Raw genomic sequence first — 27,787 nt, 5'->3', positions numbered from 1 at the left:
TCCAGCCAGCACAATGACAATAAATGTTTTAAAACTGGGCATGGTGGCACATGCCTGTAATCCCAGCACTCAGGAGGCTGAGGCAAAAGGATTGAATTTGTAGGCCAGCTTGGGCTACATTAGCAAGACCATATCTTAAAAAATAACTTTAAAAATGGCAAATTAAAGCCCGTGGTGTCTACTCGGTAAGATTTAACCTTCGCTGCTTGCCCACACACGACACTGTTTACTGCCAAACTATGACAAGTACACTTGTCTTTTTCCTTCACCTTTTGGATCTGCTTCTGGCCAGAACTAATGTCACAGTCTCACTAGCAAAACAGATTAAGCTATTATTTTAAATAAACTCAGCCCAAAAGAGATTGAAATCTAATGAGAAAAATGTGTATTCACCTAAGCCAGAACGGATGCTTTGTGAGTTTCACTAGTACTTTTTATAACTTGTTCCTAAGCCATGATGCTTACTCAGGTGTCTGGAACATACTTTATATGTAGAAATTACACCTATCATACAAAATAAAAAGGGATCGTTTGCCACGTGTGGTGGCATACACCTATAATCCCAGCACTTGGGAAACTGGAGCACGAGGATCATGAGCTTGAGGCCAGCCTGAGCTACATAGCCAGAACTGTCCATTTAATGTCAAAGTATTCAGTTTTCCAGGGCTTTCTTCTCATTCATCCCACAAATGACACATGCCAGGTTAACAGAGCACAGTGCTCGGTGCACAGTGTAGGCAGAGTGAATGACCACCATCACACAACTCTGTATTTCTTAGTGATTTTTATTTCAATTCTTTTTGCAGGAAATGTCAGAAAATGAATATATACATACCAAATTCCAAATCCCCAAACAGTTTTCCCATTGGCCAGTCACTGTGCATTGTCAAGCATGTGTAAAGTGCATTCTTGCAGCTAGTCAACAGCTGCGTTTGTTCTGCTTATAAAACCAGAGCTGGAAAAGTTACAATAAAAAAGTGTGATCTAGATATTTTCTTCCTTAATTACCCAAGCAAAACACTTGGTTGAATTAGTTTATAAGTGTACAAGAAATATACAAAAAAAGCACTGTTTAAAAAAAGTTCATAGAGCAGTACAAAAGGGGGGTGGTTCCTCTGCTATTAACATTAAATATGGCAAGACATGTGACACAAGAAGTGCGGGTCCTGGCTATCTTTGGAACTGGGGAGCATTTTGTTCTAGGCCACTGTATGAAGCAGCTGAGGTCAGTCCTGTCACGCAGAGCTGGACTTCTGCAAGGTGACTCAGAAGACTGTTCTGGCAAGTTTTGCAGAAATGCACATGAAGGGGACGCTCTTTTGCTATACAGGACTGTCGGTTCATGGCTTCTTGCGCCTAAAATAAAAACTGGCATTTGAAATCAAGTCCTGCATTTAGTGACACAGTTGTGACAAATGAGTCTTTAGGAGAACTTCGAGAATTGCTTTTTTATCATAGGGAAACCCAAATCCTTCTGAGAAAGCAAGCAATCGCTATAGCAGGATCAGTTGACAACAGGACTTCCCACCCTGTCCTGTGCAGGTATCTAATTGCCTAAGGAATCCAAGAGTTAAAAGTGTTGTAGAGACAGGTATTTATAAAGAATGGGTTTTACTAAACTGTGGAAAAAGAGGTCAGGTTCCTGAAAAGGAGATGTGTGATTCCTTGTCTACTGCAAACTCTGACATCCAGTCTTTTCACACTTGCTCCTACATCAAGACCGAGAGGCCAGTGAAGAATGAAGGAATGAATCCCAGCTCAGCCTCAGAAGGCGGAAGCGCAACAGAGCTGCCACAGCGTCCCAGGCGGCCGGCCACATCTGCCCTTGAGAATGAAGTGCGGGGTGGTAACCCAGCCACGGTACTCACTTGGGTTGTGCATGGTGCTGGTATCCAGGTCCCAGCTGAGATCCTGCTCTCATCTCCACGGCCACAGAACACTAGAGGAAAGGGACAAGTCCATAAACACTTGTTTAGGTGAAAGCAACACTGCTCTCAATTCAGTAGACACGTGCAATTCAAGGCCACAAGACTGGGAGCAAGAAGGGTCTTTGGAGATCGTCCAAGCAACTTCTCTCCTTTTAGATAAGGAAAGTTCTTGAGAAGCCAGGGCTAGGGCCAGGTGTGGCCTCCTGACCTACACCCGCTTCCTTCCTTAGAGCCTCTCCTTGAGTAAAGCTCAGGAGGCAACACTGGCGAGCTGCCTATAGAAGATTCCCACCTGCCTGCTGTTACTCATTGCTCCTGAGTGACACGTTCGGGCTCCATTCCTGAGCCCTGTCCCTGACACTGAAAACAAGGGCTCTGAACTGATGACCTCTCGAGTAAGACAAGATCAAAAGCAATGCAAGCGCCCTACACGTGTGTGAGCAACAGGCCTCCAGGCTGCACTGGCAGCTGAGAACCTGCCTCAGCATCTTCAATGAGCAGAAAGAGCTACTGCCAGGGAACTGAAAGCACAACACACCTAATTTTTGGCAAGCAAATACTTAATGTTACCCCTACCCTTGTTTCTACATCAGTCCATTCAGACTCTGTACCATCAGGCTGGGCAGGTACCATCGTGGCCGATCTTCGTTTCCGACTACTGCAGAAGGGGAAACACAATGCAAGGAAGAACAGGAGAAATGTGAGGAGCAGGGACTCATCTACACCCCCGATGAGAACTGTGATCCACTTCACGAGAACAAGGAGCCCTTACAGAGACAGCACTCACCCATTTGGTAATTCTTGTTTTAAAGTCTCAATATCAGTGAACTGAACAGACTGTCCACCACCTCGTGTTTTAAAAACATCACCCTAAAGCCAAGAGAAAAGCCCACTGTTACACTTTGACACATCCAAATGACAGACACACATATATTTCAAATTCATCTCAAGAACTGACTCTTAGGCAAACTTCCACCCACAAACCAAATGGTGCTGGGACTGCAGTCTGTGCTAATCAAAATACTTGTGACGTTTGAGTCCATCCTTCTCCTCACTAAACAAAAGTCCAAACCTGTAACAAGTAGCATTCCAAATTGTTCTACCTGTAATTTAAGGATCAAGAAACGTACACATTTCTACCTGCTCCTCTTGTTTCATTTAGTTTGGGTTTTTGGTTTTAAGCTAAGTTCTCTCCATGTTGCTCAGGCTGCCTCATCCTCCCGAGTGCTGGGATTAAAGCATAAGCCACCATGCCCAGCTGAGGTTTCATTTTGCGGGGGACAGATAGGTAGCTCTCCATGGTTTTTGAAACAGGATCTCACTATGTAACTCAGGCTGGCTTCAAACTCCCAATCCTCCCACCTCAGCCACCTGAGTGCTGGGATTACAAGCAACACTTGGCTAGGTTTACATTTAAAGTAGAAAAAGTATATCATGGGTCTGGAATTCCAAGAAATCCAAAATATCTCAGCCTATTTAAGCAAACTTATCCCAGTTTAGCAGATTCACAACCTAAGTGGCTATTTTAATTTTCTGCTACCAAATATTTATAAGGCTGGATGTGATGATGCACACCTGTAATCCCAGCTACTCAGAAGGTAGAAAGAGGGAGGATCCTGGTTTGAAGCCGGCCCAGACAAAAAGTTAGGGCACCCTCAACAAAAAAACCTGGGTGTGGTGGTGTGTGTCTGTAATTCCAGCTATTTGAGGCAAAAGTAGGGGAATCAAGGTTCAGGCTGCTCACAGCCAAAATTGAAAGGCCCTATTTCAAAAACAACAAAAAAAAAAACAAACAAACTACGTTAGACATGCGTTTAGGCTCCAAGTGTCACTGAACCAGGAGCAAGGTAACTGTTTCTTCCGCAGGTGCTGAATACATCTTATACCTTAATCAGCTTAGTCTCAATCTCCCCGTCGGAAGCTAGTTCCTGGTGGGTCAGCATGTACTTCTCACACTTAGCTAGAGCCTTTTCATTTGCAACAGACACGGTGATGGCGTGCGGGACGTGTGGCTGCATGACTGTTTCAGTCTGCACATTAGAGGCAGGCTTGTGATCTACCCATCTGTCCCCAGCGGAGCGCGACCGTCGGTGCCGGACACGGATTGGGGGTGCAGTCTGATCAGTTGAGAGAAGAACGAAGAGACAAGCACAGCCCAGGATTAATTTAAGAGATCTATCAGAAGAAGTGCAGCAGGTCTGGCTATGTTAGTTGACAGTATCAGACCAATCTTTTCAAAAGCTAAATGTTATTTACGTAATTTAAACATTCTCTTTGTAATTACACACAGAACCAACAAGCATCTTTTAACGGCAGCTTGCGCATCCTTTGTTCTACCTGGGAGCTTCCCTTTCAATGAAAGGTGAGAGGGAAAGTTCTAGCGGTGCTGCTGGTAGCTCAGGATGAATTATTTATTTTGTATTCTTGATATAAAACCAGTAATTATAGGCTGGGGTTGTGGCTCAACGTGGTAGAGCGCCTGCCTAGTAAGCATGGGACCCTGAGTTCAAACCCCAGTACCGTACACACGCAAAAGAAATCAGTAATGATGCTTGCTTTGGTAAGGTAACCTATAGTTCAGCAACTGTGTTAAAGGCGCAGACGAAATCACTGAGAGCTCTACAGGTGTCCAAGGCATCTCAAGAGGGGACACTAAGAGCCCTACAGGTGTCCTAGGCATCTCAAGAGGGGACATGTTCTGCATTCAAAGACAGACAATACACAGCATAAAAGATGTTAAACTGTGTAGTACAAAAGTACTGAGGAGCTAGCGCTGGTGGCTCACGCCTGTCATCCCAGCTACTCAGGAGGCAGAGATCAATCAGGAGGATTGCAGTTCAAAGCCAGCCTGGGCAAACAGTTCGCAAGACCCTATCTCGAAAAATCCCTTCATAAAAAAGGGCTGGCAGAGTGCTCAAGGTGTAAGGCTCTGAGTTCAAGCCCAGTACCTCAAAAAAAAAAAAAAAACCAAAAAACAAAACTGAGGAACACAGGTTTCCCATGTACGAGATTAAAAACAGTGTAAATACTTCTGAGCACTTGCAATGAACATTTTAAAATCTCAAATCGACTTTATGAAACATTCAAAGACAATAAATGGCTAAAATATGCCAACCAATTTTCCCTAAAACATTCCCTAACGGTTCCAAGAATCGTACAGAATAGGGTACCAAACCTGTCTCTGTCTTATATAAACACCTCTTGCTTCCAGTCAAATGCCATGTACACCTGGGAAAGTTAAACTTGGCACACTCAGCCTGAGAACAGCTATGTCACACATGACACAGTTAGTAGCTGGAAGCATTCTTGTGAGCGTTCTCTTTATAAAACTGAAGCAAGTGGAAGCATCTACTACAGGCCAGGTCAAATACAAAAGTCCCAGTTTAAAACGCCCATGTAGAGGACAGATTGTTTCCCTCTGAAGTTAAAAGAGATACGCAGACCTTCACAGAGCAAGCACGGTCAGTAAATCTGCCATGGAGACGCTGAGCCCCACGCAGGGAGGACACCTTGCGCTCTGGAAACGGTTCCATGAATGTTGTGCTCTTACCATCTGTCTTTAGCAGAGTGAATTTTCCTGAACACACTTGGCGTAATATGTTCTGAGACAAACTTTGGAAAGGTGACAGCCTAGACAATCTACTAGCATTCAGGAGACAAATATTTGAAAATGTTCCCTCATTGAAGTTATAACATTTAGTCTACCTAACAATGTTTGTTGCACAAATCTGGATGCGCGGCTGCCACCCACTGCATGGTAACCTTCCTGCTGCACTTCTAAAGAGATTATGACTTCAAGTGAGAACTTAGAGTCTCTAGTAAACCCTCTTAAATATCTGCTGGCCAGGTATAAGCAGACCTGGAATGGTTTTAGCTTAAACATTCATGAAATAAGGGGATTGACTAGAGTGAATCAGAAGGACCAGTCACATGATTTGTTTGTTGAAAAGGCATCAGGTAAAATCTGCAGTCAGAATCAGAGTTCAGAACCATCACTACCTGCTAAGTGCCCTCACTACCCAGGTAATCAGAACGCAGGCCACCCCATTGAGCTGGCTCATTGGTCTCCATCCTAAATTACATAAGAGAATCTTAGGCAAGCACTATGAGATTCATTTGTTTTCAACAACTCTATGTTAAGATTTTACCAATTTTTAAATCAACATTAACTTGGTGATTCAAAGGAAACTTTATCCTGATCTTTAAGAAAAATATGGAAGCAAATTTATTTAAGACATCCTTGTGACTTAAGATGAAGGATTTGAGGTTAAAAACAATTTTGGGGATATGAAAAGCATCTGTGGGGCTGGAGGTGTGGCTCTACCAGTGCAGCACCTGAGTTCAAACCCCAGCAGTACCACCAAAAAACCCCAAAAAACATCCACAGCTTCAAAACTAATCTAGACTCTTCAAAATAGTCATATCATGTAAACCAAAAAGGGGAAAACATATTTTGTACTAAACAGACTGAAAAAACATAATTTAACGTGCAACACATTTACTGTGGCAACACTGAAAGTCACTACTGGGGCAGCTGGGGAAGTTGGCAGGTATTTATCCAGTTACTACTAACTTCCTTGGACATGATAAAGACTGTTCTGTAGGACAATGTCTTAACTTTAGGGAGAAGTAACAAAGTCTAACTGACTTTCAAGACTTGGGGAAAATGCTCAGATAAAATAACAACTGGAAAAACTAGGTGGGAGGAGTCGCCATACCATTCTTTCAACTTCTCTTTGGGTTTGAAACTTTTCAAAATAAAAGTTTGAGAGACTTTTAAAAGGATTCTTTCAAAAGCACTAAGAAAAAACTTTCAATTAAATTTGGGGAAGGATAACCAAAGAAAAAAATCTGAGCATGTGCTCTCACACACTCCTGCTCAAGTGTGAGCTCAGCACACGTGAGGGGAACTAAGAAGGCACAGGTTCATATCCCATGTCTGCTCACACACCAGCGCATGAGGAGGCAGAGGTTCACTGTGGGAAGTGCTCCTGAGCTCACATAGCATCCATCACCTCTGCTACCTGCTGTGTTTGCGCTTTTTCAGGTGAGGAACTCGGCTCCAATTTCAGGGTGACTCAAGCTCTCAAACTGACAGAAAGTTGGACTTGTTGACCCAACCACCTTTCCATTGGACTTTGGGGACCAAGTTACAAAAGGCAAAGGCAATGAACTCTCTCATCCCGCGCTTCAGCAAACATAGCGCCGGCACCAACCCTGCAGCACTGGTCCTCTTCTACTTGCACCTCACTTCTGGAGGCAGGAACCACCTCCCTGCCTTCAGTCCAGCACATGCCCCGCCTTCTGTCTGACACGACACAAGTTTTACTTTGTCCTGGCTCCTGCTGCCTACGCCTTGCAATAGAGGTGACAGTGACAGGTGTGCTGTACGGAGGAATTTTCTGCTCCCATTCCGAAACACAGGAAGCTACAGAAATGCTGCTGCAAGAGTTAGAACGCCTATGTAGCTGCGGCTGGCTCATGAGTTGTTGGCCGTTGGAAATCTGAGCAAGATAGTTACTAGAAAGCTAGAAAAATTGAGAAAAATTAATGACCAAGACTGGAAAACCAAGAAACAGTTCATCACTTATCTACAATTTTAGCACATGAAGACTTAACATTGTACAAAGTTACTAAACTTTTTTGTACTAAAGTTTTTGTTTACATTAGGTTTAAAAACTTTTAAATAAAAAGTTAATAAATATAAAACAAGCCAAAAAAGATATTCACAGAAACAGTAACGAAAGAGCCGGAGGTGAGGCTCAAGTGGTAGAATAACTGCTTAGCTAGCATAAAGCCCTGAGTTCAAATCCAGTACCACTAAACTAAACAAAATAAAAGTAAAATAGAAACAGTCATCTAATCTGAGCGAGTTTCCCTGGCACTAAGCCACTGCCCGTCTGCAGACAACTCACAGGCATAGGGGCTGGGGACACGGATCTCTGGGCGGCCTTTTCTCGGTCCCGCTCCCGGGAGGGTCTGTCTGGCTTCTCGGCTTTGGGCTCGGTAACGATGGCCTTTAGCTGTTTCAGTTTCTCATCTTTGACCCAGAGTTTATTCTGCATCTCCAGCTGGGTTGCTGCCACACGCCGCTCCTACAGATTAGCAATGGCAGGTTACAGTCCAATTCAGTCATCCCATGCAATTCACCAAATTAATTACCCACTTTATTTCCAAAAAGTGACAGTTCTTCAGTTCTTCCTAGATGAATGAACACCAGCAGAGCCCACCATGAGTACGAATTCAAATACTCAGGTGACTACAACTTGAGAAGGAGAAGCATGCAGGACAGGCCCGACACTCACACACTCTTTCTGCCACTTCATGCTGGTCTCTGTCACCATGCCTTGCAGCCTGGCTTCCAGCCTGCGCTTGTCTGAAAACTGCCGCTGGAGCTTCTGGTTCTGGGTCTCGAGCTCCTGCTGGAGGTTACGCTTGTCCTCTTCATATATGGTTGTAGTCTTCTCTAAAATCTCAATCTGGGGAGGGAGACCGTGATGGCCAATATTTGCTATGCAGACATTATAAATTCATCTTTCTTAATTTGTTCATGGACACACATTGATGGAAAGAAAAATAACAGAGAAAGTACTTTTTTCTCTAAAATTTCCTCTGACTCCCCACCTCCATCCCAGAAAGGAGAACTTCTGGAACAAGCTCTTCCCTGAAAGATGAAGTTATGACTGACTTCACATGAAAATTCCTTCCTTAAAGTTACTAATGGCCTAAACATAGTTTCTCAGGCTACTTTCAGAATAGAGAAAGCTGCACTGGTTGAGGCCAGCTTCTCTCTCGTGTGAACACACACCTCCACCTCCCCTGCCTCAAACCCCCAAGTAAGCCTGTGTGAATCAGAGAAAAAACATACTACACAGGGCTGCCATGCTCCCCAAAACATCATTTCCTCTGCCTCACAGGAAGACCCATTCACCCGGTATCTGTTATACCCAAGGCATCATGCCAACATTTGTACTATCTCATTTGATTATTTCATGTGTTTTTTTATTTTTTTAAAACGCACAGGAGCTGGGTTCTGGTGGCTCACGCCTGTAATCCTAACTACTCAGAAGGCACAGATCAGGAGGATCGCAGTTTGAAGCCAGGCCCAAGCAAATAGTTCACACAAGACCCTATTTTGAAAAAACCCTTCACAAAACAAAACTGGTGGAGAGGCTCAAAGTGCAGGCCCTGAGTTCAAACCCTAGTTCCACAGGAAAAAATTTTAAAAAAAGCCCATGGAGGATGTATTTCAAATAAATCAAAAACAAGGTATCATCAAAGCTAAACTCAGTCTTCTAGAAAGTCTACTACTAGTTAGCCAGGCATGGTGTTACATGCCTAGAATCCCAGGACTTGGATGGAAGGCCAAGGCAGGAGGAGCATGAGTTTGACTGTGTTTAAAAAGGAAGGATGGAGAGGGAAGGGGAGGGGAGTGAAGGGAAAGCAAAGCAAGTAAGGCCATTGTTTGTGCTAGAGAGCACCCTCTTTTATTGCTAAGCTCGAACTCTTGAAATTAAAGACTATACTATCCTTTCCACCCTTTGCCTTTCACTCCCATCTTGGTTCTCTGGTGTGGGATGCAGTTAGTAACTACCTAACCTGGTGCTAAGTTACTAGGCAGCATGAAGAGGTAGGTGTGAGGTCAGTACACGACTGTAGTGTGAGGTAGTGTAAGAGCAGCACACACACAATTATAAAAGCATAACGAACCTTATATTCTAAAGTTTTGTTTTTCTTTTCCAGTCGTTCTATTTCCAATTTCTGTCCTGAGATCAACTTTTCTTTTTCATTCAGTTTTCCTTGAGTGTAGTTTTCCTTATTTAAGATGGCATTATCAAATTCTTGTAACAAAGCTTTAAAAGTATTAGCTGAAACAAAAGTATGCAGACCAAGTTTTACTACAGATTCAAAATAACCAATGAAATCAGCTTTCAGAGCAGACACTGGAGACAACACAGCTACCCAGCAAAGCTCTGACAATCAGTCTACAAGGAGAAAACAAACGTGGAAAGTAATCAGGAGTCTGGGGCTAGAGATTTAGCTCAGTGGTAGAGTATCTGCATAGCAACTACAAGGCCCTGAGTTTGGTCCCCAGCACCAGGGAGAAAAAAAAAAAGGCTTCAGCGTTTGATCATCAAACCTAGGAGACATTCGTAGAAGCGTCTGTTCAATAATGAGAAAACACTGTCTTTCATTGTGCACCACAGGATCCTCCTCTTGTGCTCACAGGTGCAAAAGCACAAGTAACTCCAGATCTACGATTGGCTGAACCTGAGCTGAGACCCTGGCGCACTGCCTGTGGACCAGCTGTCCACTACTCTACAGGACCTTTAACACCTCATCTCACCTCCCAGCCTCCCAAGGAGGGATAGTCACAATCCCCATTCTGTAGGCAAAGAAACTAAGAACTACTCCCTGTGTCCATCACTGTTAATTTTAAATAAGCAAAAAAAAAGCAGGTGGGATACACACTTTTTTCTTTTGTTTGACTGTCGTAGAACATAAACTGCTGTGGGGGAAAAAAACATCTTGACGAAATAGCTGTTCCTGAGCCACTCTTCCAGTTTCCAAAGCTATAATGACAGCAAACGGTAACACACAGCTGGTTTTGCCCTTACACTGCTTGTTAAACTCCTCGATCATAATCTGTCGTAAGTGATATCGGTTCTCCAAGGCTTCAATCAGCCGGGGAAGAGTCTGCTCATCATTGACATCCAAAATCTCACACGATGGCAAAGGCGGGAAACTCTGCAACACCACTTCAGTGACCAGTGGTTCTGTATTGAATTACAGAAATAAAAGTTATGCATGAGACCAAGAGCGTAAACAAGCCTGACACTGTGATTAAGCCCAGAACAATCAACAGTGTAACTTCCTCATTTGTCACAGTCTTAAAAGCTGGAGGCACAGCATGCCACAGTGCTTTGCACTGACTCTGGAGAATGGATATAACTAGCTCTCTTACACGAAAGAGACTTCTTTCTGATTAGATCAGAGCAACCAGGTCAGTGACATAGCACCAAATCCTACCATCTCCCGTCGGGCCTCCTCGAGCCTGGTTTCGGTACCGCCGGCCAGGTGTTAAACCACAGATCACCTTCTCCACTGGCCTGGCTACTTCCACTTCTTGGGTTACTTCCGCAAATCTCATGACTTGCTAAAATACAAAGCAATGGAGTTTTCCAAAAATAAGTACATCCAAGTCTGTGTCAATTTTAAAACTCTACATTCCCACAGCTGTTTTGCCCAGAGGAACTCTACTTCACAGGGTAAATGGGTTACAGTTACCAAGCTTTCTTCATAGTCTTCGGCCTTCGGATTCACACAGACGATCATTCGCACTTTTCCTTCCCCGTCAAAGTAGTTCTTGAACAGATGGGTTAACTTTGAATCTCGATATGGAACCATCTAAAAAGACATCCAAACGCTTTAAGTACATAAGGCAGAAACTGCACAGAGGAAGGGACACACGAGTGAGCGAAGGCTGAGCCCACCTTGTTAGTGCCGTACATCTGGTTTTCCCTCAGAACTTCTATACACGTTCTCAGCGTCATCAGTGACTGGTTAATGTTACCTACAGGAAGATAAACAGGGAAGACGTTCAAAGAAGCAGCAGAGCTGCTGAAGGGTGTCTGTGTACCTGCCACATGTCAACTTCACAATTATTAGAAATCATACAGGTTTCACAGCTCGACTTAACAGCCATCCATGCATGGCTCAGGGCGTCTCTTCAATACTGTTATTTTTGAATAGCTGAATAGCCATCCTTCAGGGACCCTAGCCAAAGGATTCTCCACCGAACACAGCACAGCATTTAATGCCTCAAAGGGTTTCTTTCACATCCTAAATTCTGTGGAGGACATTAGGTGCAGATGTTTATTCGTTTTCTTATTTCTTTTTTTCTGGTGCTGGGGACTGAACAAAGGGCCTGGTATGTGCTAAGCACGCCCTTTTACCACCAGGCTATACGCCCACAACACAGGTGTTCGGTTTCCTCAAATTACAATGTTTTCTCTTTTAAGACATGACCATTTCAGGCTTCCATGGCTCTGTCAAGAGTCTGAGATGATCCCTCAAGTGCCTCAGGTGCCAGCTAAGCTCCACATCACAACAAGGATTCTTAGGCAGCACCCTTGCTGTTTCTGACCAATCATACTTGGTTGTCTGAGCCACAGCCAAGGCAAGTCTGGTCATTAATCAGGCCTCTCACCAGATTAGAAAAGTGTGCCAGAACACATTCATTTTGGAACCTTGGTTAAGGTTGCTAACACCCCCATGCTTTCATCATTGGCCTCCCAAACAGATGATTTAGAGGCTAACTTTAATGGCCGATGCTATTTCTTTAGTTATGCTAGTTCAGTACTAGTCTAAATTATCTAAACTAAAGACCATTATGCTTAAACCACCCACTGATGAGTCTGTAACAAACTGGCACTGCAAGTTCTTGAAAGTTGTAGCAGTAAGTGAGTACAAAGCTTCACTCACCAGCTTCACGTAATCTGTTGCCCTCAGCTTTGGTGCGGTTAGTTCTTTCACTTCCAGCAAGATCTACCAAGGATAACTGGCTTATTGTGATTTGTTCTTTCTCCTGAAAGGGACAAACCCAAAAGCCTAAAATAAGTTACAAATGGTTTACAATGTGTGGTGGCTTATGTCTGAAATCCCAGCACTCAGGAGGCTGAGGCAGGAAGATCAAGAGTTCCAAGCCAGCCTGGGCTATACACAGAAGATCCTGTCTCAAATAACATAAAACCAAACAAAAATCCAAGTTATGGAGTCTTAATGAATGTAATATTTGCAAGATACAAAATACACAGGAAGGTATAGGATACATTTTTCTGTGTGTGTGTGTTACTGAGGTTTGAACTCAGGGCCTACACCTTGAGCCACTCCACCAGCCCTTTTTGTGACGGGTTTTTTCGAGATAGGGTCTCACAAACTATTTGTCTAGACTGGCTTTGAACTGTGATCCTCCTGATCTCTACCTCCCGAATAGCTAGGATTATAGGAGTGAGCCACTGGAACCCAGCAAGGATACATCCTTTAGGAGAGTCTGCTAAAAGCATATGATAAATCATGAGGCAGGAGAACTGTAAGTTCGAGGTCAGCCTGTAATCTTGTCTCAGAATTAAATAAATTAAAAAAAAACCACATACGCGTGCATGTTAACTGATCACTTGTCTACTGTCTGGGCTTCCTTCTCCAACCAGACATCAGACTGTAAGCTCCGTCAGAACAGGGAACTCAATTAATATCTGCTGAATAAAAAGTGGGTCTATAAAAATTTTCTATAATTGGGGATTTAATAACCTGGGGCTGGAGAAGTAGCTTAGAGAGTGCTTGCTTAGCAGAACAAGGCCCCACATGAAAAAAGCACCCAATAATTTCACAGTATTCTAAATAATTTTCATAAAAAAAATAGAAGGTCAAGAGGTACCTACCTGATAGTATAACACTAGAAGTAATACAAATCTCTAGTGCCAAAAAATGAATAAAAATAAAGTGATCTGAAGGAAATCAAGTGTACATGGAAAGTTGATTAATAACCATTTCCCGGCTAACATTTACTGAGCACTTACTGTAGGCCACCTACTGGACTAAGAACTTCATACGCATTACCTCATTGATTTCCCACAATCCTGTGAGGTGGTTCTATTACAGTTAGGTCAGACAGCTGGTAAATAAGTAGGAATAAGAATTCAAATCCTGGTGGGCCTCAGAACCGTCTCCTTCCACCACCCATAAACTTGCACAATGTCACAAGTTCATGATGCAGTTTGAATATAATTACACTTTAAGAGCTAAAGCTATTAAATTATGTACACTCAGCCAGACATAGTGGCCCAAGACTAATACTAGCTACTTGGGAGGCAGAGATCTCTGGCCTCACAGTTAGAGGCCAGCCCAGAGGAAAAAGTACACAAGACCCCGTCTCAACCAATGGCTGGAGACAGTGGTGTGTGCCTGTCATACAAGGTAGGTATGGAAGCAAAAATAGAAGGTTGCTCTCCAGGCCAGCCTGGCCTTCAAGTGACGCAACAATCTAAAAAATAATCAACAGAGAATGGACTGGCAGAGTGACTCAAGTGGTAGAGCACCTGCCTACCAAGTGCAAGGACCTGAGTTCAAACCCCAGTACTGCCAAAAAAAAATTATGTACACTAACACCTAAGCACTGTTAATAGCTGATATAAGTGCTATAGCATGACAGGTCCAGACGTAAGCAGCAGTGAGCTGGTGGGGCCCTAATGACCCATCTGCCAAGGGAGGAGCAATTCTGAATATTGCCACCTTCTGAACTGTACATACCCTGGAAAGTAAGCTGCTGACGCTTAAAGCTCATTTACTAATGCTCCACAGACAAAAACAGTCATCAGAGATGACAAATTAACTACCCATTCTTATCTGTAAGAAATGTTAAAGATCTGTGAACCCTTTCCATACTTCCTAGTGACACAGTTTGACAGCACCTGGCCACACACATCAATTCTAGAGCAATCTTTACTGCAGTGCCAGCTCCACAACCTAACTCTGATTCCAAAAATGAAGGGCTGAGTCAGAACACAAAAGGACTGCAGCACTGCAACTGACCTGTAGGACATTGTCTCCATCTGCGTCCAGGGGGGCCTGGGCCAGCTTAATGTTGAAGACGCTGTGGGAACGGCTGGACTCACGGTTCAAGTGTGTGTTAGCAATGCGCCTCCTCTTCTGCCCTGCAACGACAGAGAAGCTGCTGATTATGCCATTGTACCTGCTTCCCGATACGCCAGAAAGGATGGCGGCTGTCGGATGACGGAAGCCGCTCGCAGGTCATAAACTGCCATTTTATATTTCCTATTCCAGCTCTGCTTCTGACCTCTCCAGAAAACTTCAAAGGCCTCCTCAGTAGACTTCACTTCTACTTCTGTGCATCCTGCCACGTACACGTTGTGGTTCTTGTCTTCTCGGAGCATTTTAGATTGTGGAAGTCTACGGGAGAGAAAGGAGATGAGCTGCCTGAACTCTGAGATGCTAACATCATCACTTAGGACTAGGACTCAAATGCCAGACAACCTGGCATCCGTCCCTTAGTGGGACATTAAGACCCAGGGGAAATGTTAGGACACACAGTCAAGATCAATTCAACAGGAGCCGTTCCTGTCTTCAGACAAAGCAGTGGGACACCCACAGCGACTAGAGGCCACAGCAGCATCACAGCAGTGCCACACGCACAGGCAGCCAGCACAAGTAAGCGTTCCCTGTTTTTAAAGGATCAGGAGACAGAACTGATTCTGAGCTCCACAGCACTGGCAGAAAACAAATTCAAGAAGTTTTCAGTTTACAGTGGTGGGTGAGGGCACCGTCTGTTCAGATTCATCTCTCGAGAATGTTGAGGGGGAAGACACCACCAGCATAGTCAATGGTAGCTTTTTCCCAAAGGCAAGGAGGGCTTAAAGGTAGTGGCCAGCCCAGTGCCAATGAAACACAACCTATGTACAAGCATGCACAGATGCCGCCCACTAGTACAACTGCACCCTTTTCTCTAAAAAAGAGCCAACAGCATCTACATACACAAAATCAGTGCTCCTCATGGGGGTGCTGCAACTGTTCCACCGATCAAAGGAATAAGGGAGACGTTACTGGTCCACAGTGGCCATCTCACAACATCACAGTCTAGACTTGCAACAGTCACAGTGAGTCACATCTTAAAAATCCTCCACTTGTAAGATTTCGTTGCACTAAAAACCACTAAGACTCAACAGTTCAAAAAAGCAGGCCTAACAGCATCCCGACAAATTAAGTCTGAATTCAGTGCCAAACAACCACCCTGTAATTTCAGGAAGGTGCTCAGGAAGGTCATAGACACACAGGGTACTCTCACTGCTATCCTTTGCAACTAAGCTAAACCAAGCTAGGACCCTATGAAAACAATCTCCAACAGGACAAATCAAACAAGAACCTGGAACACAGGCAGGCATGAAAGTAACTGGTGGTGATAAATGACATCAAAAAGGTTTAGGAAAATGGATACAAACAGAATTGGATCCTCACAGCTAACAGTTTGAAACAAATGAGAAACTGATTTAAAAAAAAAAAAAAAAAACCAACTGCCTCTTAACGATCCTTACTCCCTTCCATTTCTGTATAACCTAACCCCAAGTATTTCCTTTTTCATACCAACAACAGAGGACAAACAGGTGACTCCAGAACCCTTTGTAAAGTTCTCATTTGAAGCTGGGTGTGGTTGTGCACATTTATAATCCCAGCACTCAGGAGACTGAGGCAGGAAGATCAAGAATACAAGGTTAGCATGAGATACATAGCAAGACCCTCTCTCAAAAAATTAGAAGTTCTTGCCGAGAGCCTGTGGCTCACACCTGTAATCCTATCTACTCAGGAGGCAGAGATTAGAAGGATCTCAGTTTAAGCCAGAACGGGCAAGTAGTTCCAGAGACCCTATCTGGAGAATACTCAACACAAAAAAGGGCTAATGGAGGGGCTCAAGTTGTAGGCCCTGAGTTCAAACCCCAATATCGCAAAAAAAAAATAGAATTTATTTGAGAAATGGTTAAAGAGAGCAAAAGCTAAAAAGGGCAGTCTTCCTTCACATAAATTCCTAAAATTAATATTTTTAGCTGTAGTTTGCTTAGCAAGTTTGTAATCGTTTTACCAATCCTTCCAATCCTTTATCAAGGACTCTGTCTGAAGATCCTCCATGGAAATATGATTAAGGATCACGAAAATATTTTTCTCAAGTATGGCCTCCTGGAGTTCATGTATTTTTCATTCTGACAACCATTCTCACTCGGTCTAAAGGATTTCTAAAACCAACTGTCTCTTCAGTGGCATTCATGTCCCGAGAGGCCTCGACGACGTCAAGGAAGACCAGCCCTTAGCTAAGCAACAAAAGCATCAGCCTAACAGCAGTAGTCCAGTTCTCAGGCTTAATCGGACTGACTCTGGCACAAGTGCAGACACGTTTGTGATGCCAGGTGGCAAGTGGTCCTCAGCCTCAGCAAGAGGCCCAGGGAGTTCTAAAGAGTCATCCTACCTCTGGCAGAATGACGGTGCAGTGTCACTTCATGCCAGCCAGCAATGGATGGTCTGAGAACTACTTGTACAGCAGCAGCTTTAGGACCCAGTCCCAAGAGATCACTGGGACACAGATGGCTAGGGAGGTTGCACAAGCTCCTAACACTGCCAGGTTGAAAGGCAGCCCCAGCACCCATCAATGGGGATACGTCCTTAGGTAATTAATCAAGGTCCTTCTCAAAACAGCCCAGGGCCAAGAGTTTTCAAAAGTAGTCTCCTAGCCAGGCAGTGGTGCAACTATAATCCCAGCTCTCAGGAGGCTGAGGCAGGGGCAGGACAATTGAGGGCTTGAGGCCAGCCTGGGCTACATGGAGAGACCCTATCTCCTCCACCCCCTAAAAGCATTCTGAGGGGAATATTAAAGCCACTCTTTTCCTTACTTATATGCCTTAACCTACTGGTTCCCTCATACAGCTACTACCTAGTTAATAACAAAGTACTTTCTGAACACTGACTACATGATATACAAGCTGTCTCATTTCACTCTGAAAACAAACGCAAGCATTATCCCCATATACAGCTGAAGAAACAAGGCTTGTGGAGTAAAGTCAGCAGCTAAATGGGCTGTCTTCATCACTTACTTGGGCTTTATAGGATCAAATGGCGCCTCCTCCAACAGGTCATACACGTAATTATTATAGATTTCAAAGTAAGAGACAAATGCACCATAGACACTATCTTCATCAACTTCCTCTGCTTTGCAGAATTCTTGTATGTTAATCATATCTGCAAACTCTGGATCTACTTGTCGTCTAAAAAACAAAACCCAAAAAATTTACCAATTGTGAGTCAATATGAAAGTGAACAGTCCCAAGTGGTAACAAAAACATTTCATGAACGACTGTCCATTACAGCAGGAATGCACAAAGCAGCTCTATTCAGACTCAAGGTGACAACACAACCATGGTCTCCCAGATTCACAGCCCAGGCTCTCACACCCTTTCCCCACCCAGAGGCACCTTTGCAAACAGTGACCCCCATGTGCTCAAAACCAGAGCACCTAAGCAAATCATCACCCCAAGAACAGGCCTCCACTCTGACCTCACCAAAGTCAGCTGGTCAGACCAACTTCTCTGCTTCCAGGTCAGTATGCCCAGGCCTGTGAAACCAAGGCAGAACCTCTTGGGGCCAGTGCCACACACAGGATCACTCACTTGCTAGAGGGGGTCTTCGGGTTAGGTGCGGCTTCTCTCTTCTGACGTTCTAATAAGGCATCCACCTCGCACTGTATATCCATACTATTCCTATCATTAGATTTAAAAACCTGAGGTAGGAGCAAAAATCAGACCACTTTGCTTAAAATTTGACTTAAACAATAAACATATCTAAGAAAAAAGAAGCATCTTAAACTTTTTGTTTTGAGACTGGGTCTCACTGTATAGCCCAGGGTGGCCTGGAATTCACATTCCTCCTGCCTCCCAAGCGCTGAGATTACAGACGTGCAGCACCACACCCAGCACATTTACACATACTGAAGCTGCAGAATGGCTCCAGTGCTTTGGCTCTTCCTTAGCACTACCGCATCCCCAGGCGTCTTAGTCCTGTGTCTACAGCAGACAGAGTCACAACACAAATGGATGATACTTACGTATCGTTTAGCTTGAAACGACCCTATGCTGTTAAAGATCATGTTCAGACAACGAGGAAGCAGCCCTCCTTCCCCTGGAGACCCGATCATCGTGTGAGTTTTTCCACTTCCTGTTACGCCGTATGTGAAAAGCAGACCTACAGCAAGTAACAGTGAGCTACAGTTTAAAGCCTGCACTGTGATGCTTCTTTCATTGTGCATCAGTGTGAAAGTGAGCAGTCCCGGGGAGACTGAAACACCTCACACGACAAGCTGCCCTGAAAGGAGACATGCACAGAGCACGCCCGGTCACGCTCAAGGCATGACGAAGTTAACCAGCTCAGACACCAGGTTTAGCACTGCTCTAGCAAACTCAATCTGAATTCAGTGCCACACATGAACCAGATATGCAAACATCGCAACTCTTATCAGAAGATAAAGACAAAAAAAGGAGAAGCCAACTGAACCCCAAGCCTCATACCATTTTTGCCATGAATGAGGTCGTCTACCAAGGGACTGGCCACAACATCAAAGAGCTCCTTCTGGGTGGTGTGAGTGCCGAAGACTTGCTTAAATGAGTACTGAGTCTATGGAGAGAAAAACAAAATGCACTTAGATGGAATTCCACTCCATCTAGGCTAGAAGTACGTCTCTTTATGCTTACAGTGCTTCTGTGTGGACATTCAAGATTAAGACACTCAAAGAAAGACTGTGAACAGTCTCTAAACTACAGCCCTTCAGCTCTAAGCAGCCTACAAACAAGTCACACCACACTTAAATCACATCAGTTACGAACTGGTAGATTTTCAGTTCCGGTGACTGAAGAGAATGTAGAAAAGCCCAGTGATGCTTCAGACTAAGACTGATGCTTTAATTAAGGCAAAAACAAAAAACAAACAAACAAAAAAAAGTACTGTAGTAAGTCATAGTGATAGATTTGAGAAAATCCCTCTTTTCCCCCTTCCTTCCTTCTTTCCCTCCCTCCTTCCCTTCTTCCTTTCTTTTGGCAGAACTGGGTTTTTGATCTCAGGGCCTTAAGCTTGCTAGGCATGTGCTCTACAATTGGAGCCAGGCCCTCGGCCCTTCTCTGTGTTAGTTATTTTTTGATCAGGTCTCAAGCATTTTCCCTGGGGCTGACCTCAGACCAAGATCCTCCTACCCATGCCTTCAGAATAGCTGGGAGTAATGCTCTGCTTGGTTGTTGAGATGTGGTCTTACTAACGTTTTACCAGGCTGGCTTTGAACCATGATCCTCCCAATCTACGCCTTCTGAGTGGCAGAGATTATAGATATGGACCACCATGCCAGGCTATTTTACTGATTCCTATTTTGTCTTTATAAAGGTGTCACTTGATATAGTATAGTAAAATAATACCAAGTATTTTAACATATGGTACTTTAAAACCAAAAATGAACTGTAAATACAATCCTATCTTTTGAGTTCTTATATAAAATAAACTTTAAATAAATTGTGACCTTTAAGAAAACAAGAATAAGGGCTGGGGATGTGGCTTAAATGGTAGGACACCTGCCTAAGAAATACAAGGCGTCAAGTTCAAATCCCAGTACCACCAAAAAAAAGAGCAAGCAAGAATACTTCAGTTTCCAAATTTTTTCAAGAAATGATTATTGTAAAGTAGAATCACATTACCAAAACTGTTACCAAACTCCTTCCTAGAATGTTTAATTAAAGCACCTAATTTTTTTTTGGTGTGTGGAGGGGGTTGAACTCAGGGGCTATACCTTAAGCAACTCCACCAGCACTTTTTTCTGTTGAGTATTCTTGAGATAGGGTCTCTCAAACTATTTGCCTGGTTGGCTTCGAACTGTGACCCTCCTGATCTCTGCATCCTGCGTAGCTAGGACTACAGGTGCCAGGATGAAGCACATGTATTTTTAATGTAAATTACAACGTCTTAATTGTCTGGGGCTGACATCAGCCCCAATTGTCTGGGGCTGAACATTATTTCTATGTTCTAGCTTTTTGGTTTGTAGACATTGCAATTGCTTCTGCACGCTTCCTGAATTTCAATACTAAGGTATTTGAAGTAATTTTAATATCAATAGCATAACCCTTTGCAATTAAAAAATGAGTTTTGTTCACCAAAAAGAGACAGGACAGATTAGTACACGAACATATCATAACAACAATAAAGGCTGGCACTGCCTAAGTAGTGAATCATGTCATTCTCATGACCTTGGATGTCAGTACAGCTGTCCCTCTGTATCTGAGGTTGGGTCCAGATCCCCCAAGGATAGAAGTCCCTTCTATAAAATGGCACACATCTGCACACGGCCCCACACCTCCTCCATCTACTCTAAGTCCTCTCCAGGTTACTAACACACCTAATACAAGTAAACACTAGGCCAACAGTTGTGCTGCATCATTCAGGGAGCAGTGACAAGAAAAAAGTCTGTCCCTGTTCAGTACAGATGCAATCTTTTTTCTGCATTCTGCCAAACCACGGCCAGTTGAATGGATGTGGGAGTGCAGACATGGAAGACTGAATGCTCATTTTGTAGTTAAGGAATCAGATTGCATAACTTGTCAAAGTCCACACACCTCCCTCAGGTACGCTAACTCTTACCTTTGTGTAAGTTTTCAATCTAATTCACAACCAGAACAAAGACTCTTGCAATGGAAAGGATGCACTTGGGACAGTGCCAAAGATGGATGGCTCCCACTCAAGAACAACTCCCCCCGTCAAAGGAGGGGTTGCTATTATATGCCCAGGCATACAGCAGGCCATCTATGATGTTCACACAATGACAAAATTGCCCGATGATGCATTTCTCATGATGGATCCTCATCTTTATTTGTTTTTGGGAGGGCAGTATTGAGGTTTGAACTCAGGGCCTCACACTTGCTAGGCAACTCCACTAACCATTTTTTGTGTTAGGCATTTTTGAGATAAGGTCTTTCAAAAAATTTGCCCAGATGGCTTTGAAACACAAATCTCCCAAGTAGCTAGGATTACAGATGTGAGCCACCTGTGTCTGGCAATATAGCCTCATCTTCAAGCAACACCGGACTGTAAACAGACAGATGACGTAAGCACTACAAAGGAGGCACACCAATGTAGAACAGGAGAGGAGAAGGTAGTACTGTTTCTGATGGGGGACACTGGGCACCCTGAAGAGGCTGCAACCCAAGGATCAAGAACCATCCATGTTGAGATCCAAGGGAAAGAGAAGTCCAGGCTAAGCCAGTGCTGTCAGGCAGGATTCTGGCTTATCCAAGGATCTCCAAAGATGGGATGAGTACTAAAAGATGAGGGTGGAGAGATAAGCAGGAGGCAGGTTGAGCAGGATTTTGCCCATTTGAAGACTTCAAGGAAAAGATAAGATCTCATTCATACTTTTTGAGATCATTCTGGCAGCTCTGTGGAAATGAGCAGTGATGATTCTGGGGAGAAGCAAACGGTCCAGATGGCCGCAGCAGTCTTGTCCCTCTACACAAGGCACAGTCGGCACACCAATGCCTGCCCGACAGCTGCTTGTCACCAGTCAACCTAGCGTTTACAACTTTTGCTAATATCCTAGCCTATGATCAATGTGCTCATCTCACTGAGCAGATTTAAAACAGTCTGTCATCTAACTCCACAGTTAGTTCCATCTAGCACAAGGCGCACTCAGGTGTCTGTTGCTGTGCATCCCTCACGACAGCTAGCTTGAGAAGCCCTGGTCTCAGAATATGCCAGTGGCAACAGCAATGGAGATGAAAGGATAGCTTCAAGATACACTTTGGAGTAGACCTGATAGCATCTACGAATAACCTGGATATGAGCACAGGGTGGTGGAAAGTACACTCCGGGTTTCTGGCCTGAGCAACTGGACAGTGATGGTATCACCACTTGGAAAGATAAGAAGAAATTATTTAGAAGGGAAAAATTAAAACTCCCTTTTGGACATGTAAAACAAAATGCCTACATGACTCCCAGCAAAGATGTGTCAAGAAAGTGGCTGGATGGTCAAGGTTAGAGGTAGAGAAAAGGTTTCAGCAGGAGATAAAAACTCCAGAGCTTTCCCCTATAAGTGACCTTTAAAGTTGTAGGAAAGTACAAAGAGTCCTGGGCATAACCCAACTCAGCATTTAGAGATTGTGTTGGGGTACTTTAACTTGCAGCCCACCTAGCCTAGAAATCAGCTATAACCGGCATGACCCTTGGGTAACCTCGTGAAGAGGAAGATAGCCTTGAAATAGGGTTGTAAAACATGGTAAACTGTCAATTAAAAGCTGTAACCTCGGACAGAGTTGTGAGGAATTGCTCATTAGAGCCATGCAAAAGTTCGGGACTGAGATGAAAGGCACCATGTAGAGATAAGCACCCATTCCTGCCTTTCTTTGTCTCCACTTGTAAATAAACTTTCCAAAGCAGGACTCCCCTGCTGTTCTTATCTAAACCTTAGGTTTCTATTCCACTACTCGCCCTAATTTATGGGAGAACGCATTCCTTGTAACCTGATAAGTAAGCCTCTGGTGTTTCCCCATTCCCAATAAATAATATTACCCCACCACCAGGATGTGGGCAAGATCAGGAAAATGTGACCCCGGGGGCATGAGGAATTCCTATGTGATGATGATTGATGCTTTAAAGAGTATAAGACCTGCTTAAACTTTTCTCTCAGGGTCCTTGTCGAAACCTGCTGCGTCAGGCGGATGCTCGGACCTAGCTGGCTAGAAATAAACCTCGCCTTGTGACTTCCCTTGTCTCGAGTGTCCTTTGTCCTCTCAGGAGATGGCAGCCTGGTACCCTAACAGTTGGACAAGGAGGAGTCAGCAAAAGCAGACCAGTGAGAGAAAACAGGGAGAGCTAGAGGGGAGACAAGAACAGCTCCAGGAAGGGGCCTGCATAGGGACAATAACAACAAAGAGGCGCTCAGAAGCTCAGCAGCAAAGGTCACAGGCAGTCTTCTGAAGGACAAGTTCACTGCACAGGGAGTGGCAGCTACAAAGTGAAGAAGCCGACCTTTCCCTTCAATCAGTCCTCTTCTGCACGGAGGCCTCACCCTCCAGCACGCCTGAATTCTGTCTACCACCTGATCAATTTACATACAAAGTCCATAAAGGCAATGCCTTACTTATTGAAAGAAAACCTCCTTCAACCCTCCAGCCATTAGATTAGCAGAACATTTGCTGGACTGAATTTTCTCTCTCTCTCTCTCAATCTCTCAGGTACACAAACATACACACATGTACATTTTGGGACAGGGTCTTTCTATATATAGCCCAGGCTAGACTCAAACTCAATCTTCCTGCCTTGGCCTCCCAAGTGCTGAGACTACATGTGCACATCACTTTTCAGTTTGCTCAATATTTTACAAAGTATAAAAAAACACCTTCTGGACATAGTGGTGCAAGTCTATAATCCCAGCACCTGGGAGGCTGACAAGGGGATTTCAAGTTAAAGGCCAACCTGGGCTACATGGTGAGTTCTTAGCCAGCAAAACCCGGTCCCAAAAAAACAAAAAAGACTTCATAAACACACCATACCTATCATTAAATGTCATTTAAACCTCCACAAGTGAAACTGTGTATGTAAAACCAACTAGCACAATCATGTTACTGTATATGAAACTATAGGTAACATACACTCTAAAAAACAAACTCTAGTATAAAAAAATCCGGAAAGTGGTCCTCTAAGTCCAGCAAACCAAACGCAGAACACCTCAGATATGTTGGTCATAGTGAAATAGTCTCTCCAAAAAGTGGGGTGGCGCATGGACGGTGCCAAATTCAAGAACGGAAGAGCCATTCAGGAAACAACAAATCAGTTAAAGCCAGCTTGTTTCCAGTAGGAATTACCTCCTTGTAGTCTCCACTTCTGTTGAGTCTGTAACCCTCAGGAGTGTGCAGCTGCACGGTGGTATTATTGATCACTTCTATGCAGCACTCCTGATCGGAAAAGCTCAGTGGGCGCACTCTACAGTATACCTGGGAAAAGAGAAAAGCACTGAAAGAAGACTGACTTTTGGCCTCATGTTTTGTTTAAGTTTCCCATTCATTCATTCAACAGACATTTTGGCCTTTCAGTTTAAGAGAGCTATATAGAGTTATGATCAGCAAAATTAACTACTCAAAGCTGTCAACTGCAAACAGATATACTAGATATGAGAAAAGACTTGAAACGAGCATAAAGTCAAAGTGAATGTGCACAATGTCAAATCTGAAGGCTTCTCTTCACTGTGATATTATGCACAAATAATAAAGTTGCATGACTCGTATAAAGAAATCTCTCTAAATGGTAAATAAAATCTGTTAGAATTCTTTGGAATTGGATGCTAATTAAAACTTTGCTGGCTTAACCTAACACTTAACATAGAAGTAAATTAAGGTAGAGGGGCTGGAGGACAAAATACCCAGCTGTGTGCACAGCACCTGGCACCTCAACTCAGACCCAGAGACTCACTCCAGGAGCAATGGGTAGGAATGGGTGGGGTACGTAAAATACCCCAGAGCAAACCAACACTCTCTTATTCTGAAATTAGTGACAAACTTGCAATTCTGAAGAAGTCTTTATGAAACTTGGAGTTGGGGCTCTCCTCAGGAAACATGTCACCAAGTACACTTGCAGGTGGGAGAGGTCGCTTATCTGTGCACCATGTCTCCCCATAGGGAGTATGGCTGAAGATTTCAGGTTATCTAACTTTCAAACAAATAGTTATAGGAGGTTTCAGTCAACAAACAAGAGCTTCATTTTACTTGACTAAACGATCCTCTAGAGACAAGATTTCACAGCTAAAACCGGTTTTCTACAACTTAGTAACTCAACTTAGCTGGCTCGATGTCCCTTGACACCACCTCCACAGCTCTTCTTCCTCCCCTTGAAGCCAAGCACACATGGAAGACAGATGACTGAAGAAAAACACACTCACAAACCCACAGGCAGGCCTTACCCCAACTGGGTCTTTAAGGTTAGTCTGGGAGCCTTTCTTCACCAGAAGTTTCCTGGGTGTCTTAGCTCTCCTGGTCGTAAATAAAAAGCATTTCAGTTCAACACAAGCACACAAAACCACATAATTCATATGAAGACAGCCTTCCCAGGGCTTATAACCTAATTCCTTAGCAGTTCCAAACCACTACACTCCAAATAACCTGAACAAGTCAACTGCATTAGGACAATGTAGTATCTGAAATCCAAAAGTCACTCAAATCTGGTTTAGAATACATTTATGGTACCAAATGCACCCAGTAGTTTTTAATTAGTTCTATATTCTAAATGGGTTTGAATACTTTCTTGAGCAACAATTTTACAGTCACTCCAAGTTGGAAATATATAGGAGTAACTGACCTCACTATCCTAAGGACATTTATGTATGTGCACAAGCACTGGGTATTAACGGTCATTACCAAGGCAGAATATGAAGCAGTCCACCTCAATAAATGATGGAAAGGCACAGGGAGCAATGTGTTCTCTCAGGGTGCACGCCTGGGGGCTGCATGTTCAGTTGGAGAGAACCTGCCTAACAGCAAAGGCCCTGGGCTCCATCCCCACCACTGGGGGGTAGGAGGAATTATTTATTTATGTATTTACTGTACTTGTTTTGTGGATGGGTAACGACTGGGGTTTGAACTCAAGGCTTTGTGCTTGCAAAACAGATGCTCTACCACTTGATCCACACCTCCAGTCCATTTTGCTCTGGTTACTTTGGAGATGGGAGTCTCATTAACTATTTGCCTGAGCTGTCCTCCAACCTTGATCCTCCCTATCTCAGACCCCCAAGTAGCTAGGATTTATAGGCCTGAGCTATCAGCAGTGCCAGGGACTGAAGGAGGGCCTCAGTTATGGGAAGCAAGGGCTTCACCCTTGAGCCACGCCTCCATCTGTGCATTATCTTTTTTTTTCTTCTTGTGAGACTGGGGTTTGAACTCAGGGCTTTGCTTGCAACACAGATGCTCCACCACTCGATCCACACCTCTAGTCCATTTTGCTCTGGTTATTTTGGAGATGGGGGGGGGTGTCCTGGAACCGATCCCCCAGATCTCAGCCTCCCAAGAGGCTGGGATTATAGTCGTGACCACCTGTGCTGGGAAAACACCGCACTTTCCAGGACAACACTGGTCCCGAAAGCTCAAGACTATTATTATCCCTTATTCCCACACAAATCGTGGCCCCACACTTCTGTCCCTTAAGTAGGGGCAGTGAAGACATTTTGACGCCCACCGCCAGCTTTCCATCCCATCACTCTTTGTCCCCTGGCCAGCTGAACACTTCACAAGTGCGTTTCTGTGGCGTCTCCCTAAACACATCCCCGGATGAAGACCTGACCTTGACCTTGGCCTTGACCTTGGCCTTGACCTTGGGCCGGGCGGGACGCGAACCGCACCGAGTGATGCTGGGTCCCGCAGGTGGCACCGAGGGACCGCGGAGGGGACAGAGGGAGGAACGTGGGCGTGGGGCGGAGGACGGGAACCGCGCCACCGCCGAGCCCGCCAGCCACGGCCCGGGACTGGGGGACCCCCCCTCCTCAGGACCCGAACCCCGACCCCGCCCGGGGCGGCGACCCGGGGTGACGGCGGGAGACCCCCCCCCCCCACTTCGGGAGGACCTTTCCGGGCCCCGGAGGCCCGTCCACCCGGGCCCGGTACTCACGCTGGCTTCATGGCAGCTAGCTCGGTGCTGGCCTCACGCGCGCGCGGGACGCCGGGTTCCACCCGCAGGGCTGGCGGGGACCGACGGACGGACGAACGCGCCGCGCGGCTGCGATTCCGGGTGAGGCGCCGAGCTCCGGAAAGCCCGGCGGCGACGCTGCGAGCCCAGGTGAGCGCCCGCCCGGCGCATTTCAAACGGACCAATCAGCGCCCGCCTGCGGGGAAGGGGCGGGGCCTCGGAGGAAGGGGCGGGGCCTCGGAGGAAGGGCGGCTCCGCCGGAAGGGGCTCCCGTCGCCCAGGCGACGACGCGGGAAGCGCGAGACGCCACTGGTGTCTGGGCTGCATAAAGACCTCACGCGCGGAATGCACGGCCTTCCGTTTTCGGACGGGGAAACTGAGGTCTCTGGACACCGCGAGAAGTCGGCGGAAGCCGGTGCGCCGGTTCCGCACCTGTAATCCTAGCTATTCAGGAGGCAGAGATCAGGAAGATCGCGGTTCGAAGCCAGCCCTAGGCAAATAGTTCTCGAGATCCTATCTGGAAAAAAACCATCACAAAGAAAGGGGCTGGCGGAGTGGCTCAAGGTGGAGGCCATGAGTTCAAACCAAAGTGCCGCAAAAAAAAAAAA

At 44.9% G+C, this 27,787-nt stretch overlaps 1 protein-coding gene across 3 annotated transcripts; it reads right to left on the bottom strand.

Moving 5' to 3' along the window:
- Positions 1-769: 769 nt before the first annotated feature.
- Positions 770-27,318, bottom strand: Kif23 (kinesin family member 23). 3 transcript variants are annotated; one of them, XM_074062046.1, is made up of 23 exons: positions 27,162-27,318; positions 25,465-25,534; positions 24,374-24,502; positions 19,049-19,154; positions 18,589-18,725; positions 18,155-18,264; positions 17,582-17,752; positions 14,785-14,897; positions 14,520-14,641; positions 12,414-12,516; positions 11,423-11,502; positions 11,217-11,336; positions 10,959-11,085; positions 10,547-10,705; positions 9,639-9,796; positions 8,234-8,407; positions 7,844-8,023; positions 7,145-7,456; positions 3,815-4,045; positions 2,716-2,798; positions 2,505-2,586; positions 1,869-1,939; positions 770-1,356 (listed from the first exon to the last, which is right to left on the bottom strand). In XM_074062046.1, exons 1-23 carry the CDS (start codon positions 27,170-27,172, stop codon positions 1,341-1,343), a joined length of 2,865 nt encoding a protein of 954 aa, XP_073918147.1. In that variant the 5' UTR covers positions 27,173-27,318; the 3' UTR covers positions 770-1,340. The 3 variants fall into 3 exon arrangements, with proteins under 3 accessions (XP_073918147.1, XP_020037776.2, XP_073918145.1); XM_020182187.2 differs by lacking the exon at positions 3,815-4,045 and having other exon boundaries at positions 27,162-27,299; XM_074062044.1 differs by lacking the exon at positions 7,145-7,456 and having other exon boundaries at positions 27,162-27,299.
- Positions 27,319-27,787: the final 469 nt, after the last annotated feature.

Source organism: Castor canadensis, chromosome 19 (genome assembly GCF_047511655.1).
Source record: "Castor canadensis chromosome 19, mCasCan1.hap1v2, whole genome shotgun sequence".
Taxonomy (NCBI): domain Eukaryota; kingdom Metazoa; phylum Chordata; class Mammalia; order Rodentia; family Castoridae; genus Castor; species Castor canadensis.
This window is presented reverse-complemented; position numbering and strand designations above follow the sequence as displayed.

Bases quoted from the DNA above. Each gene is read 5' to 3' on its own strand.
- Kif23 (XM_074062046.1), bottom strand. The intron at 18,265-18,588 runs GTAAGTATCATC...CTCCTACCTCAG, and splicing joins CGTTTCAAGCTAAACGATAC to GTTTTTAAATCTAATGATAG. The intron at 14,642-14,784 runs GTCAGAAGCAGA...CTGTCGTTGCAG, and splicing joins CTTTGAAGTTTTCTGGAGAG to GGCAGAAGAGGAGGCGCATT.